The 17,270-nt window shown below is 43.1% G+C and overlaps 1 protein-coding gene across 1 annotated transcript in view; it reads left to right on the top strand.

Moving 5' to 3' along the window:
- The window catches only part of COA5 (cytochrome c oxidase assembly factor 5), a 91,237-nt gene that overhangs the window by 60,578 nt on the left and 13,389 nt on the right, over positions 1 to 17,270 (top strand). Inside the window, exon 2 of the mRNA XM_085622815.1 lies at positions 4,973 to 5,056. Within this exon, the coding sequence (XP_085478941.1) occupies positions 4,973 to 5,056 (84 nt within the window). The remainder of the gene's footprint in view (positions 1 to 4,972; positions 5,057 to 17,270) is intronic.

The following is a 17,270-nucleotide window of genomic DNA, read 5'->3' as shown; positions in this document are numbered from 1 at the left end:
CGTACGCGCACGGTAAAAAAAAAAAAGGTTTGTTGAAGATATTAACTATGTTATACAACTATATCTTACCATTTATTTAAAAAAGGTGAATCTTTATCAATTGAAGAATGCATTACAACCATGAATATATACATAGGTAGAATAGTGTTTAAAGGGAAAAAGAAAAAGAAAAAAAATGATGTAAAAAAAAAAAAAAAACAATGAAAAAACCATAGGTTTCACACACATTATAGTTAGGAATTAGAATTCAAAAAACGATGCAAAAACACAGAAAAAAACATAGGTTTCACACACGTTATATTTAGAAATTAGCTTTTAAAAAACCTTGCAAATTCACTGAAAAAACCATAGGTTTCACAGACGTTATAGTTAGGAATTAGCATTTAAAAAACCTTGCAAATTCACAGAAAAAACCATAGGTTTCACACATGTTATAGTTAGCTGGACATTTCTCTCGTAAAAAACCATTGAAATTCCCCCGTTATAGTTAGTTCAGCTAACTATAACTCGCGCACCCGCAATCCACTGCTGATGACGTCACATATTACATCACTCATGACATGGTCAGTGACATCATTCATGACATCACTAATGACATCTAAAATGACATCACTGATGACGTCAACAATGTGATAAATTACAACATCTTCTCACACCCTTAAAAAACCTTTGATATACCAACTCAAAATTACAGAGTTCAATTCTCATATCCATAAATAATGCAATACCAATAACTGCATACCCACATAATAACTTTTAGGTCTTCATACATCTCCACACACTCACCTGTAAAGTCACTCATATTTACAATCACTCCATAAAAAAGTATCATATGAATTTATACACACACCTATATAGACACTCACACACTACCAATCATCCATAGAGGTACTCTCACACCTAGTCATACATACAATTAATCACACTGCCATTTACTCACCTATGCAGTTATACACACTCAAGTTCCCTTGCTCACAAAAATAGTATCACATTTTTATGCTCTATTAGAATCATTGAAAAAAGCACACACTCATCCATACAGTCACTGCCACAATCACACATTCTCACATCTAGCCACTTATATACTCTTACACACATATATACTGCCTTTCACATATGTAGTTAGTCACAAATGTACCACTGAGATATACATTCAATCCCTAACACACCCATACATACACTCGCTCAACCGTACAGTCCATCACAGATGCACTCTTAAAACCATGCACCCATAGAATCACCCACTCACACATCTATGCACAGAGTCACAGACAGCCTACCCACACTAACACTGAGCCACCCATACAGATACTCAGACAACCAATCAATAACCCATAAAGAAACTCATATAGCTATTCACAAAAGCATGCAGCCACTTATACACCAACAGACAGACAGATACAGACATTCACACAGTTTAGTCACTAGTCTGCAGTAAGATACATTAGTGATGTCATGAGTGATGTCACTGACCATGTCATGAGTGATGTAATATGTGACGTCATCAGCAGTGGATTGCAGGTGCGCGAGTTATAGTTAGCTGAACTAACTATAACGGGGGAATTTCAATGGAGAGAAATGTCCAGCTAACTATAACATGTGTAAAACCTATGGTTTTTTCTGTGAATATGTATATATATATATATATTCACTGAAAAAACCATAGGTTTCACACACGTTATAGTTAGGAATTAGCATTTAAAAAACCTTGCAAATTCACTTAAAAAACCATAGGTTTCACACATGTTATAGTTAGCTGGACATTTCACTCGTGAAACACCATTGAAATTCCCCCGTTATAGTTAGTGCAGGCAACTATAACTCACGCGACCCCAATCCTCCGCTGATTACGTCAGATATTACATCACTGTATTTAGACACTTATTTACCCATGTCTTCTTCCATTAATTTTTAGCTATACATATATTACAAATATTTTTTTTTCAGAAAGACACATATGTCATCAGTGATGTAATATCTGACGTTATCAGCAGAGGATTGCGGTCGCGTGAGTTATAGTTGCCTGCACTAACTATAACGGGGGAATTTCAATGGTTTTTCACGAGTGAAATGTCCAGCTAACTATAACATGTGTGAAACCTATGGTTTTTTAAGTGAATTTGCAAGGTTTTTTAAATGCTAATTCCTAACTATAACGTGTGTGAAACCTATGGTTTTTTAGTGAATTTGTACGGTTTTTTAAATGCTAAGTTATGTGTTTTTTTTTTTTTAAGGTTTTTCACCGTGCGCGCACCGTACGCGCGCTGTGGGCGCGCAGTGCGCTTCGCGCACCGCACGCCCACGTTATGCAGTTCGCGGAATTTTTCCGTTTCTACGGTACGCGCATGCTACGCGCACTCCGCGATTTTTCGATACAAAATTAAAAGAAATTTTGGCCCTTGGGGGTCCTTCTGGGACCCCCTGACAAAGGCTAGGGGGTCAGGAATTGTCCACCCTGCCCCCTTTTCACGTTCTCCACCTTTGTTTTTCACCCCCTCGGACTGCGAGAGACAAAATGGCGGCAGACACTTCCTGGTTTCGACCGATTCGAATGTTTACTAAGATCTAACAACCAATCAGAATCGCGCTCGCGCACGGCAGCGTGCGCGTACGGTAAGTTTTACCGTACGCGCACGGTGCGCGCTTATAGATATATATATGCTTTTAAATGCTATTTTCTCAGGAAATACTGAACAGATTTACACCAGACCTGGAAAAGGCACACCCCTGACCTGAGGACTACCTCTCTGCCAAATTTCAAGTAATTCTGTTCAGCCGTTCGGGCTGTAGCTTGGACTAAAGGTCCTATGGAAAAATGCATGGGGAAAACGCATTTTGGGACCCCCCCTTTTTCTCAGCCCCCGCTTGACGAATCCCCCCGAGACTTTCAGGGAAGGAGCGGAGCGGAGCGCCCCACCTATTTTGAAAAGTTCGCGAGGATTCGTCAATCGGCGCCAAAGTTATTCCAAATAGAATGTTGCGGATTTCCTATGGAAACACGATCCTAACTATAACTATCTACTGGCGACCGCCAGTAGATAATATATATATATATAGATATATATATATATAGATATGCAAGAATTTCCATTTAATTCCATCGGGCACAACAGACAGGACGCGTTTCGGCTGTGTTCTATAGCCTTTGTATAGCTTCAAGGTACGTACATGTGGAGTTAAGAATAGTAAATCTATATTTGTATTTACCTTCGCGATATTTCGGTCCTCGATATTTTTGACACAATGTTATGTCCACACGATATTTCTGATTCCCATATTCTGTCAGTGATCCAGTTAAAGCGTTACTTAAATTAAGATTTATGGGTCAGCCTGAATTTAGAAATGTCAATTGAACTGATTAATGCTTCAAGCCCATACTTTGACAAATGCTCAGTTTTAGGTCTGGCTTAGAGACCGCTTCAGCTCTTATTCAAGCATCATCTTTTCCCCAAAAAATCAAAATTTCCGAGACAAATTATACAATTTACATACATATACAGGTATATACATAAAGGGGCTTTTTTATGGTCAGCACTCTTCCTCCATTGGTCTGTTCATGTGCTATCCACATTTCGCTCCTGCCCATCACAGTCTGCAGCATAGCGTAATGAGCCAGCCCACTTCAGCTACTGGATCTCTTCATTGCGAGTGATGACATTTTGGTCTAGCACATGTGCACATCTGCCTAAAAGATAATCTACTTCAGTGCATTTTACGCTTGCAGATGTGCACATCTGCGTATAAAAATAGTCCACTTCAATACCTGCACTGGTAGGCAAATATTTACTTTCCTTTAATTTTCTTTTTATTTATTCTTGCAATGGATAATTTTGTGCTTACTTATTTTTGCGAACACGCATGACACTTTTAGAGGGCAGTATTGTTTTAAAAAACTTTTTATTACTTTTACACTTTCAATGTCTATTGCATATATTTGAAAAACAAATAGACAATTGCAGTCTTGCTAAGGCCAGACCTATTGACTTTGCCAATGGTTGTTATTAATGTCGTCATAAAGTCACCTGAATGTCTGGCACCTTGTCCTTTAGAATATTTGTTTCTCTTTTAGAGTGTTGAGCCTGATTTATACACCAGGCGGCGCTCTGTACAAGGAAAGCCATAAGAGGGCATAGGGTCAGATGTACTAAACATTTTTATTGTCGCAAATAGTGATTACCGTCACAAACAGTCTGAATTGCTGTTAGCGACCACAAAAACGTTTTTTACTAAGTCTAAATGTTTAGCAACTCATAAAATGGCTTTGCAACTCCATATTGAATCACTATTTGGAAGCAATGTATTGTAGGTGTCCCTTCCACATATCGATTCAATATGAGATGTATCATTGTTTTGCGACTGAAATCTGGTTACAAAACATTGAAAAGTTACCCAAGTTGAGGTGGTAATGCATTTGCTGAAGGGAAGGGTGCCATCCAGACACCTTCCTCTTTGTGTATGTAAAAGAGAAATTTGTAGAGTAGTAGGCCGTGGTTCAGGGTACCACTCCCAATTCTCAAACAAACTTTTCACAAAGCTACAACATTTTTCTAAACCACAGCATTGTTTCCTTTAAGGAAAATGGACTGCATTAAAAAAACATAGTGGTCTGCTTATCATAGTAGTCCTCCATTCCTGTGATTGCCACCAATTGGAGTGATTTGCTATTTTCAGTTTGCCTCATTAATATTCATGAAGTAGTTCAGATTGTGACCCACTCTGAAATGGAATTAAGCAAATCGATCTATTAGTACATAGGTCTGTTTGTTAAATTCTTTACAGATTGCAAAAAAACTGGTAGCACATTTCAATCAGATTTTTGATACCAGTAATTAGAATGTTAGATTTTTTCCACCAGATTTTTGAGACCAGTAAATGTGAGTTGTTAGCCACTCAGTTCATGTGTTGATTCCTTTAATATGAGGTGTGTGGTAAAAACCTTGCATACTTACTCTGTGCCTTTTTTCTGTGACAGGAAGGGAAAACTCCCAGAGAATGCCTTAAGGAAGGACATTGTAGAGCTTTGCAGGTGACCTTTTTCGAATGCAAGAGATCGATCGTAAGTAATACATTTCTTTGTGTCCTGTGAAATTAATTTAACATTAACTTCAATGGTAATGTGGTGCTTTGAACATATTTATCTATATTTCTTGTGAAGCATGCAAATATACCCTAAGGTGTCCTGGTGTTAAAAATACTCAAAGATCCATCCATCGAGAGACACTCCCTATAGCTGGAAATGCCAGATCTTGAGTTTCTTCATTAACTCTAAATATTTAGAGCCGACTAGGCTCCAGGGGAAGAGTATTCCAGGAAGTTCTTGATCCAGCGAAAAATTTAGGTGGAAGGTACCAGAGGAACACTCTCATTGGTGGCAAGTGCCTGGCGACCAATCCTGTAATAAAGAGAGTTCCGTTGTCATGGAGAGCCTCAAAGCAAATGCACAGGCCTTTAAAAAGGTGCACTTGTGCACCAGAAGCCAGTGCAAGACTTGCTGACGGCCAGAGATGATGAGGTGGTTTGATGATAAGATGGGCAGCTGAAGCTGAGAGGGTGCAGGTGGGCAATTCAAGGTATAGTACATTGGCATATGCAAACCGAATGGACATGAACGTGGCATTATATTGTATGCAACATGTGCAAAGTCGCTTTGTGTGGCTATGTTCGGGGGGGGGTTATAACCATTGAAAACTAATAAAGAAAATAAAAAAAAAAATAGGTATAGTGCATTGGCATAATCGATACAAGCACCCTCAACCTCTTGAAGAATGAGGAGGTGGGTGTTTGCTAGAAGGAAATGTTAGATTGTTCTCAAAACGTGAGATAATAAAACAGGCAACAGACACCTTAGCCACCAGAGAGTTGAAGGATAGTTCATCATCTAACACCGCACACAAGTTTCTGATTATCTTTAGTAGGATGGGTACAGTGACATATGGTGTCACACCACCAGCCTGAGGACAATATCATTGAAGGACTGTCTAGTACATGGGTACTCTCAAACATTTTGCGAGGGGCCAAAAAGTTTGGTCTGTGTTGTGCCTAGGGTCGCATTGATGCCAGAATGGTGGCAGTCCGGGGATGGTGGTTAGATGGGTGTAGGGTTAGTGAAACATAAAGATCTAGTGCCCCTGGCAGCGACCAATCGACAGGCCGAAGGAGACAGCCGGATTTGAGCCGGCACTCACAACGAGCCTGCGGGGCACAGCATCAAAGGACTATCAGCCTCGGACTCTCACCGTCACTAAGTCCCCGCGAGGAAGTCCGCCAAATAAACACACACACAGCCCCCGGGGACGTACAGTAGCTTGTGCAAGGGGAATATCATATCAAAATCGAGCACTAACAAGAGAAATACTATCTCGCACGATCTTCACATGTCCTGAAGAGGCTTGACGCTACCAACAAATTAGTGATGAGAAAAAGGGAAGGCTACCAACCATAGGCATCTGTTCTTGGAACATAAATGGCCTAAACTCAAAAATGGACTACCCGGATTTTCAAAAATACATCTCTTTATTCGACATAATAATGCTGCAAGAAACCTGGCTTACAACCACACAACATATCACGGGCTTCACTTGCTATTCTACAGCAGCGGTCAGAACTAACAGATTCGGTCACCAATCTGGAGGCTTGGCCACATACATATCCACCACAACAATACCTTCGGCAGTCCTCGTGGACTCATCCACGTCTACAACGTTAACAGTGAAGATAAAAATACAGTTAGGCAATATAGAAGAAGAGATATGCCTTGTCAACGCATACGTTCACCCCAAACACAGAGCCAAAGACTCTAACACAATCTGCAACCAATTGACGGAGTATGTCACTCAGATGGAAAAGCCTCTCTTCCTCTTGACATGGGACTTCAACCAAAACTTACTTGGTTCATCAGCAGAAGAAGAGGCTTTAGCCCTCAATAAAATCTACACCATTCCACCACAAAGCTCCCCGCTACATAGTAGAAAAAATCAAAATAACGCCTTACTTAAAGATCTAGAACATCAAAATCTTCAGGCCTTAAATGGAAGATTTCCGACTGACTCTCCTCCAGTAGAAACTTTCTACTCACAAACTGCTAGCTCTATTCTGGATTACACTTTTGCCAGTCTGGCAATATTTCCACATAGCTTTCAGAATGGGGGACAAGGGTGAAAGTGACCACCGTCCCCAGGAATGCCATCTGACATCTAAGACGCATACTGCAATTAAGCCAGACAATATGCTAGGGGAGATCTATTCGATCAACCTGAAAAGGATCAAATGCACGCCAACTAACTCAACCACCTTGGCCGAAACTGCCCTCCTCATATACAACACACACAAACCAGATGCAGCTGGGCACATCTGCCACTGGGAGCAATACACAGGATTTTTGCTAAAAGAACTGGCAACTAAGAACGCCCCAAAAAGTAACCTCCATAAAGAAAATAGCAAAAGCAACTTAAAAAAAGGTCCGAGAGCTCAAGTAAGATCACACAAAAGAACAGTCATCTTGACCTTACGGAAGCTAAGATCAGTCCCTAATAATGTACTTCTTCAAACAGAAATGAGAAAACAAAGGGCTGAGCTCAATCGCATAAAATTGACCATTAAAAAAGATGCTGAAAACGAGGCATGGGCAAAATTACTATATGACACTAAAAGCAGCAATAGTGCCCGCTTCTGGCAATCAATGAACAGGATCTTGCGTCCACAACATAAAGACCTAGGATCGCACATTGTGGAAGAGTCATGGATCAACTACCTCTACAGCCACTTTAATGACCATCTGGAACACACAGGAGTACAAAGAGGCAACAACATAGAGGCAGACTCCACTACGCCAACGCTGGGATCTCTGATCAAGAGAGAGCAAGGCCAAACTAAAAACTACTTGGAGCCATCAGCCGCTCAGCAAATAGCTGTAATAAAAAAACAGATTTGTAAGTGCAGGAAAGAAGGCGCGCCAGGACCCAATGGCATCCCGCCAGCCCTATTTAAGGAAAAAAACACAGAATGGGCAACCATTCTGCAACCGATATTCTCGGAAGTCAGACTCCTAAATAGAATCCCAGAATCTTGGAGAGGGTCGACGATCGTCCCTATATACAAAAAAGGCAACAAAATGGACCCTAACAACTATCGCCTAGTAGCCCTCCTTGATAATGAGGCAAAATACTTTGCGGGAACTATACTAGAAGAGATTGTGCAATGGGCGGAAGCAAACCAGATTATTCCACTGAACCAGACCGGTTTCTGGAAAAACACAGGAACATCAACCAACATCCTGGCTATCTCCCTAATCATAGATGCTGCAAAAACCAAAAAACTTCCGCTGCACCTGTGCTACATCGACTTCAGTGCAGCATTTGACAACATCGAGAGAGGCAGACTTTGGGGGAAATTGGCGCAATGGGGCATACCACAGCCGACGCTCAACATGCTGAAGCTCCTCCACTCTGACACTTGGGTGCAAGTGAAGCTAGGAGGCGGCACACACTTGTCATCTAAGGTTTGTACTACCAAAGGCCTCAAACAAGGGTGTGTGCTTGCCCCAATATTGTTTAATCTGTACATGGCTGACCTACCAAGTCTACTCAAAACATGCAACTCCCATTCCCCGAGGCTGGGAGGAAAATCTCGGAGTAAGCAATTCAATGAATAATCATTATATTTACCCCTTTGAATGAATTCATTTAACAGATAAAACGCTATTAATTGTTCTATATACTACATAGTCCACAATGCATCATTATCGGCTTACGTGGCACTTTGGTATAATATCATGAAAGTGAAAAAGGACTTGTAACACTACCGTGACCAAGACCTGTGTTCAGCTTGAAACGCGTAGGTGGAGAGAAATGTAGTCAATAAAATCAATTGACTAATCCGGAGCGAGTGTGACGTTTCTTTTCAATTTGCTTCGAAAAACTCTATGGGGATAAGTCCTTCCCTTGTCGTATGTATGTATGTATGTATGTATCTATGTATGTATGTATATATATATATGTATATATATATATATATATATATCTCTCTCTCTCCAGGGGCTCTGTACGTGAGTGTATGCGGAGGGGTGAGGATCACGGAGAAACGCTCGCCAGCCACAGTAAAGAACAAGGAGGCGTGGGGAGTCAGCAGGGCCCAACCCACTGGGGAAGTACTTAAGTTAGAGGGCCTGCTCTGTTTGGACTCGGAGGTCTGAGTCCTGACACACCCCCTGCTAGACTGCACCGATGCCTCAGCCAATCGTAGCGGGACATGAGGTGTTTAAATGTGGTTGTAATTTGCACTTGCACTGTTTGGCGGCATTTGAGAAAGTCAGCAATTGACGAAACGCGTCATGCCATGGCCGAATAAAGAGCTTCTTTTCAGTGATCCACGTGTGCTTCAGCTTCTTGGGTGTTCCTGAGGAGTGTGGTTTTGATGTTGGGATGCGGCTACAAGCATCGAGGAGTACCCACCCCACTAAGTTGTTCGGCGGCTGTGTGGCAATCTTTTGGTAACTTTAAAAACTTTTTGAAACAAGCCGAAACGCCGCTTCTCCGTAACAGTGCCCTACCGAACATTGATTTGGACTGCTATCGCACAGGAGGTGAAGACTTACTAAAGTTGGCTCCAGGGGCTCTGTACGTGAGTGTATGCGGAGGGGTGAGGATCACGGAGAAATGCTCGCCAGCCACAGTAAAGAACAAGGAGGCGTGGGGAGTCAGCAGGGCCCAACCCACTGGGGAAGTACTTACGTTAGAGGGCCTGCTCGGTTTGGACTCAGAGGTCTGAGTCCTGACACACCCCCTGCTAGACTGCACCGATGCCTCAACCAATCGTAGCGGGACATGAGGTGTTTAAATGTGGTTGTAATTTGCACTTGCACTGTTTGGCGGCATTTGACGAAACGCGTCGTGCCATGGCCGAATAAAGAGCTTCTTTTCAGTGATCCACGTGTGCTTCAGCTTCTTGGGTGTTCCTGAGAAGTGTGGTTTTGATATATATGTATATATATATATATATATATATTACCTACTGGCGCTCGCCAGTAGGTAGTTATAGTTAGGACCCTGTTTCCATAGGAAATCCGCAACATTCTATTTTGAATAACTTTGGCGCCGGTTGACGAATCCTCGCGAAATTTTCAAAACTAATGGGGCGCTACGCTCCGCTCCTACCCTGAAAGTCTCGGGGTGATTCGTCAAGCGGGGGCTGAGAAAAAAGGGGGGTCCCAAAACGCGTTTTCCCCATGCATTTTTCCATAGGACCTTTAGACACAGCTACAGCCCGAACGGCTGAACAGAATTACTTGTAATTTGGCAGAGAGGTAGCCATAAGGTCAAGGAAGTGCCTTTTGTAGGTCTGGTGTAAATCTGTTCAGTAGTTCCTGAGAAAATAGCATTTAAATCAATATATATATCTGTAAGCGCGCTCCGTGCGCTTACCGTGCGCTTACGGTAAGCTTACCGTACGCGTACGGTGCCGTGCGCGAGCGCGTTTCTGATTGGTTGTTAGATCAAAGTAAACATTCGAATCGGTCGAAACCAGGAAGTGTCGGCCGCCATTTTCTCTCTCGCACTCTGAGGGGGGGAGGAAAAACAAAATTGGATAACATGAAAAGGGGCAGGCTAGACACCTCCTAACCACCTAGCCATGGTTAGGACGTCCCTGAAGGACCCCCAAGGCCAAAAATTAAAAAAAAAATTTTTTAAAAACCGCCGAATGCGCTTACGCGTACGGTAAAAAATTAATTTTAAAAAAACATACTGCACATATTGCCCCCCCCCCCCCGTGGGCAAAAGGTGCCCGTCGTGTACCTTTAGTGCATGGCATATCTAAAATATGAATATTTAATAGATAACCTATTACAACGAAGCACATAATATGTCCTCCGTGTGCGGACGGTGTGCGAAGCGCATCGTGCGTACATGGCCCATCCAGCGTAACGTGGGCACGCGCACCGCGTGCCCACCGTGCGTGCACGGCACTAACTGCGTAAAGTGGGCGCGCGGTGCGCGAAGCGCACCGCGTGCTCACTGTGCGCGCACGGTGCGCGAAGCGCACCGTGCGCGCACGGAACGAACTGCGTGAAGTGGGCGCGCACGGCACGAACGGCGTAAAGTAACTTAGCATTTAAAAAACCTTGCAAATTCACTGAAAAAACCTTAGGTTTCACACAAGTTATAGTTAGCTGTACATTTCACTCGTAAAAAACCAATGAAATTCCACGTTATAGTTAGTGCAGGCAACTATAACTCACGCGACCGCAATCCTCTGCTGATGCTAATACTGTATTTAGACACTTATTTGCCCATGTCTTCTTCCATTAAATTTTAGCTATACATATATTACAAATATTTTTTTTTCATAAAGACACATATGTCATCAGCAGAGGATTGCGGTCGCGTGAGTTATAGTTGCCTGCACTAACTATAACGTGGAATTTCATTGGTTTTTTACGAGTGAAATGTACAGCTAACTATAACTTGTGTGAAACCTATGGTTTTTTCAGTGAATATATATATATATATATATATATATATATCTCCAAGAAAGAAGTGACTCAAACAGATAGATTCACCAAAGAACAAAAATATATATATAACAATTTTACATTCGATGGTAAACACTATCTGCAGATACAAGGGACTTCCATGGGTACTCGGATGGCTCCATCCTATGCAAATATCTTCATGGGCAAACTAGAGAACTGTATACTTGCTACTTCTAGCATCAAACCACTGGTATGGCTACGATACATTGATGACATATTTATAATATGGAATTCAGGAAGTAGAACATTGGAACAATTTACAGCTTATATCAACAATATCCATCCTACCATCAAATTTACCAGCAGCAATACTAAACAGAATCCTCATCTCCCTTTTCTGGATGTGCTACTCACCATTCATGAACACAAAATTACAACTGATCTGTACCACAAGCCTACAGATGCTCATTTGTATCTAAGCTGGACTTCATGTCACCCACACCACACTAAACTGAGCATCATCTACAGCCAAGCACTCAGAATAAGACGCATCTGCAGCAATGAGGGAACCTGTAAAGACCATCTACAGGAGCTTGCTACATTATTTAAAAGGCGAGGCTATCCTCTGCATATCATACAGCAACACATTGACAAGTCTTTGCAGTTACCCAGAGGAGCACTTATTTGGAATACCAACGGCAGAAACAAAAGTGACAGAACTCCATTTGTAGTTGACTATCATCCATCAGCTCCTAACTACAGAAATATAATGCAAAAAACATTTCCCTTACTGTCCACTTGTGAAAAATTGCAAAAGGTTTTTCCAAAACCACCAGTCATTGCTTACCGCAGAGCTCCAAATTTACGATCTCTTATTGTGAGAGCTGAACTCAAGCAAGCTGTAACAAATGCAGGGGTTCATTGCTGTGACTCTAAAAGGTGCATCACGTGTCAATATCTTTTACAAACATCATCTGTAACTAGTTCTGTTATGAGAAGGACCTATGCAATAAGGCAGCATCTTACATGTCGCTCAACATGCATTATTTATGTGATTCAGTGCCAACGGCTAAGCTGTAAAAAGCAATATGTAGGCCAAACAGTGAATGACCTCCGTACACGATTCAGGAACCAAAAATCTGCAATAATTAATAAGAAAATTGACCAGCCTGTAGCCAATCATTTTAACCTTGTGGATCATTCACTATCAGATTTGAAGATTTTCCCCGTGGAACATGTTTCAAAGGAAGAACTACTGGACTCCAGGGAAAACTTCTGGATGTACCGTTTAAAATCACTGCATCCAGATGGACTGAACATTACTGACAACACAACCTGATTACTGCATATCTTAAGAGCTCTCAGGACTGCATTGATTCCGCATTCCAAATGGAATCTTCACTCATGATGCTTTTTGAAACTTCAGCTGTCATCTGTGCAGCCACAGAGCAAACCATCTTGTACTACCTGAGGAAGGCGGAAGCTGAAACGTTGTAGTGGAAATATATTTTTGTTCTTTGGTGAATCTATCTGTTTGAGTCACTTCTTTCTTGGATATTTTATTTCTTTGTGACTCGTATCCTTTGGGATCCAGATTTTTGCCCTGGCTGGCTGTTGTTTTCTTGTGATCCTTCATCTTCAAGTATATATATATATATATATATATTCTTCTTCTGTGGGGGTCTTGGATCATAGGTTTCACGGACGTTATAGTTCGTTGGAGATTTCACTCGCACAAAACGATAGAAATTCGTCCGTTATAGTTAGTAGACCCAACTATAACTCGCGCCCCCGCAATGCACTGCTGATGATGTCATGTATTACATCACTCATGACATGCTCAGTGACATCACTCATGACATCACTGATGACATCTCAATTAAATGAAGCCCGCGCTTCATTTAAAAAAAAAAAACTTTGGCGGGATTCGCGACCCCAGAGCGAATTTTGCATTTTTTCTTTTTATTTTAAATGCTTATTTGGGCCCTGGGGGTCCTTGTGGGACCCACTGAGCAGGCCTATGGGGTCAGGGTGTTTCTACCCTGCCCCCTTTTCTTGTTTTTAGGTCTCGGCTAGCGTAGGCTGCACAGACAAGCCCCGCCCCTCTTTTCCATTGGCTGGCGTCACCGTTTATGCTAAACGGTGGCCAGCCATTGGAAAAGAGCTTCCAGTGACGTACACTTTTCTCTTTTAGAGCCGCCCAGTTGGACTGGCTCGTCTGACGTAAAAGGTTTCTTATCTTCTTTATGGGGCTAAACACATGGCCCCATAAAGACAAGAAACCTTTTAGCAGACGAGGCCGTCCAAGTGGGACGGCAGAAACAGGCGACGAAAACGTCATGGCGAGCGCTTGTTATTTTCTTACTGTCACGCACTATGTCACTGTAATCCGTGATTTATCTGCAGGAAGTCCTTCTATGCCACACACAAGCACCTTCATGGCATTTTGTGCCACAGCAGTCGTTCCTAAACATCTCTAGCTTCCTTGCGTGGAGACAGTACAAGCAATTTCCGGGCGTGTAAGATCCGCAGAGCCGTGTTTTTTGTCTCGCAGTTTATATAGCTCGAATTCAACCTGGAGGTATCGGGGCGCTTTACAGGAGCACCAGCTGTTCCAGACGGGCACATCCATGTTTTGTTAGGCGCGGGGAGATGAAGTGATTTGCCCAGAATCACAAGAGGTTGAGCCGCATAGACTCAAACCTGGTTACCCAGCTTTGAGGTCATATGCTCTAACCGTTAGGCCACATCTTAATGAGTCCAGCCTGCAGGGACAGGGGCCCCTGTACTTACACTCCAGAGTGTGTCACTCTTAAGTTTGTCAGTCCTGTGTGTCTCTCCTGAGGTTATCACTCATGGATGTATCACTACTGGGTGTGTCATTACTGAGGGTGTCACTCATGAGTGTGTCACTGGGGCGTGGGGGAGAGCAAACAACCCCGTACGGTCACCGTGTTCTATCTGTATGCTGATGCTTTCTTAAACCCTAAAGGCGCTTGGTGGGTGCTATACCCCAACCTTGTCACGTGATAGCTTGTGTCTCACTCTTCACCAACCAGCAGGAAGTGCGTGAATCTTCTGGGAGCGAGGGGCACTTATGAAGGGGGGAGAGTGCATTCCCCACAAGCACAAGGGTACCTCTGAGGCACGTGACAGTGAGTGCACGTGTGAGGGCGTGAAAGATCCACAGAGCCGTGTTTTTGTCTTGCAGTTTTATATAGCTCAAACTTGACCCGGAGTTATTATGGCGCTTTACACGAGCACCAGCTGTTCCAGATGGGCACATCCATGTTTTGTTAGGCGTGGGGAGATGAAGTGCTTTGGTCAGAATCACAAGAGGTTGAGCCGCAGAGACTCAAACCTGGTTACCCAGCTTCGAGGTTGTACGCTCTAACCGTTAGCCCACATCTTAATGAGTCCAGCCTGCAGGGACAGGGGCCCATGTACTTACACTCTAGAGTGTGTCACTCCTGGGTGTGTCACTCTTAGGTTTGTCAGTCCTGTGTTTCTCTCCTGAGGTTATCACTCATGGATGTATCACTACCGGGTGTGTCATTACTGGGTGTGTCATTACTGAGGGTGTCATTCCTGAGTGTGTCACTGAGGCGTGGGGTAGAGCAAACAACCCTGTACTGGTCACCGTGTTCTATTTGTATGACGATGCTTGTTTAAACCTGAGATTCGCTTGGTGGGCGCTATACCCCGACTTTGTCACGTGAGAGCTTCTCTGAGGCCTGTGACAGTGAGGGCGTGTGGATCCGCAGAGCCGTGTTTTTTGTCTTGTAGGTTTATATAGCTCTAACTCAACCCGGAGGTATCGGGGCGCTTTACACGAGCACCAGCTGTTCCAGACGGGCACATCCATGTTTTGTTAGGCGTTGGGAGATGAAGTGATTTGCCCAGAATTACAAGAGGTTGAGCCACAGAGACTCGAACCTGATTACCAAGCTTTGAGGTCGTACGCTCTAGCCGTTAGGCCACATCTTATTGAGTCTAGCCTGCAGGGTCCCCTGTACTTACACTCCAGAGCGTGTCACTCCTGAGTGTGTCACTGGGACGTGGGGGAGAGCAAACAACCCCGTACTGGTCACCATGTTCTATTTGTATGCCGATGCTTGTTTAAACCCGAGAGGCACACTTCACACGTACTGTAATGTACAAACTACGCACAATCCGTCATGCTCAGTCTTCTGAATGAAAGGCAGCTACCGTTGAATAAATAAACACTGATCGTGTCTCCCAGCTGTTTCACATGCAGACCCCACAGAGGGCAGTGCTTCGACGCGCACCCTCCGAGCTTTGTAACACTCACTTGCAGCCTCCAACTCTATACACCTCCAGAGCCACACACCTATTCCTATGTGTACCTCTGCTCTGTCCCCGGCCACACGCTTTCTCAGCGTACTGAAACTCCCCTGGATGTCTAGCTCCTCTTTACTCCTCTTGGCGCTATGTCGTAAGCTACAGGAGCAGGCGCAGGGCTGTGAGGTGAACAAGGGAGGGCGGCTCATTTCCTCACATCTGTGATGGGTAGCATCTGAGTATGTCAGGCATGTGAGGAGGGGCACCGACCACCAAAAAATACAATAATTCTGTTTTAAATGCAAGCCTGCAGCTGTTCCACAACTACAACGTGTCAACAACATCGGTAGTCATAGGCTCACTGTTGACACATTCTTTAGTGTGCACACCACGCACACACTTGACGCGTACTGTAGTGTACACACCACACACACACTTGACACGTACTGTAATGTACAAACTATGCACAATCCGTCATGATCAGTCTTTGGAATAAAAGGCAGCTACCGTTGAATGAATAAACACTGATCGTGTCTCCGAAATCCGCGCTCGGCATTACTCACAGTGAGGACTCTAGAATCTTCCTTTCAGAAACTGTTGCTAAGCTTGAAACTACATTAAAGGTTTGCAATATTTGGCTCCCTCTAACCCATGGCTCTTACCTTCATTAGGTACGCCTTCTGTGTTGTGTACCGTTCCCCTTGTACCCTTCACACTTTGTTGCACACAGTGTAGACAAGGATATTCATAGACAAGTGTAGACACTTTCTAAACAAAAGGGATCATATGTGGTTCGGCGAAGTGGCAAACCCTCTGCAAGGGTTAACTGGTCAGCTTTCAGTTGACGATTGCTGCATTCAGGTGTTAAACTGGTACTAATGAGGTGCGGCTTTGCTCATACACTATTAGTAGTTGTTAAACTGTCAAAAAACTGAAATATTACTGCAACATATTGTGCCACATTATGTTACATATTCGACTTTCCTTGCTGCATAATTATGTCAACCCTATTCTTCACTGCCACTTAATTCTAGTGGCCGTGCTATAGTGCTTTATAGTGTTTAATTAGCTGATGTAAGAAATACCTCATGGGCAGATACTTCTATTGTTCTGGTGTCAATCTGGCACTGACCAGATGTGGCAACAACAACTTGTCACAGCCTGGTGTGCTGGTCCATTGGCAGAACCCTCAATCTGAAGCGAGAATAAACAGTATACATGGGTGGCGGGTCATTATATCCAAATAAGTTTTTCTGCCCCTATAGATTTTGTTTCCAACTATCGCTATCATGTACTGCTAGTAACTGCGGCCTCCGTGGTGGTTCTTTCTGGCTTATCTGTACGTCATAGAAATTTTCACCATTCAGAAATAAATAAATCTAAAGGGAAAGTTGAAAGAAATGAAGGGCGACAGCAGCTCAAGTATTTAGGATTAACAAGTCAGGATTCACGTTGTTACAGTTCGCATGAAGCGCACAACAGGAAGCAGCTATGGATAGGT

The sequence above is a fragment of the Triturus cristatus genome, chromosome 8, assembly GCF_964204655.1.
Source record: "Triturus cristatus chromosome 8, aTriCri1.1, whole genome shotgun sequence".
NCBI lineage: Eukaryota > Metazoa > Chordata > Amphibia > Caudata > Salamandridae > Triturus > Triturus cristatus.
This window is presented reverse-complemented; position numbering and strand designations above follow the sequence as displayed.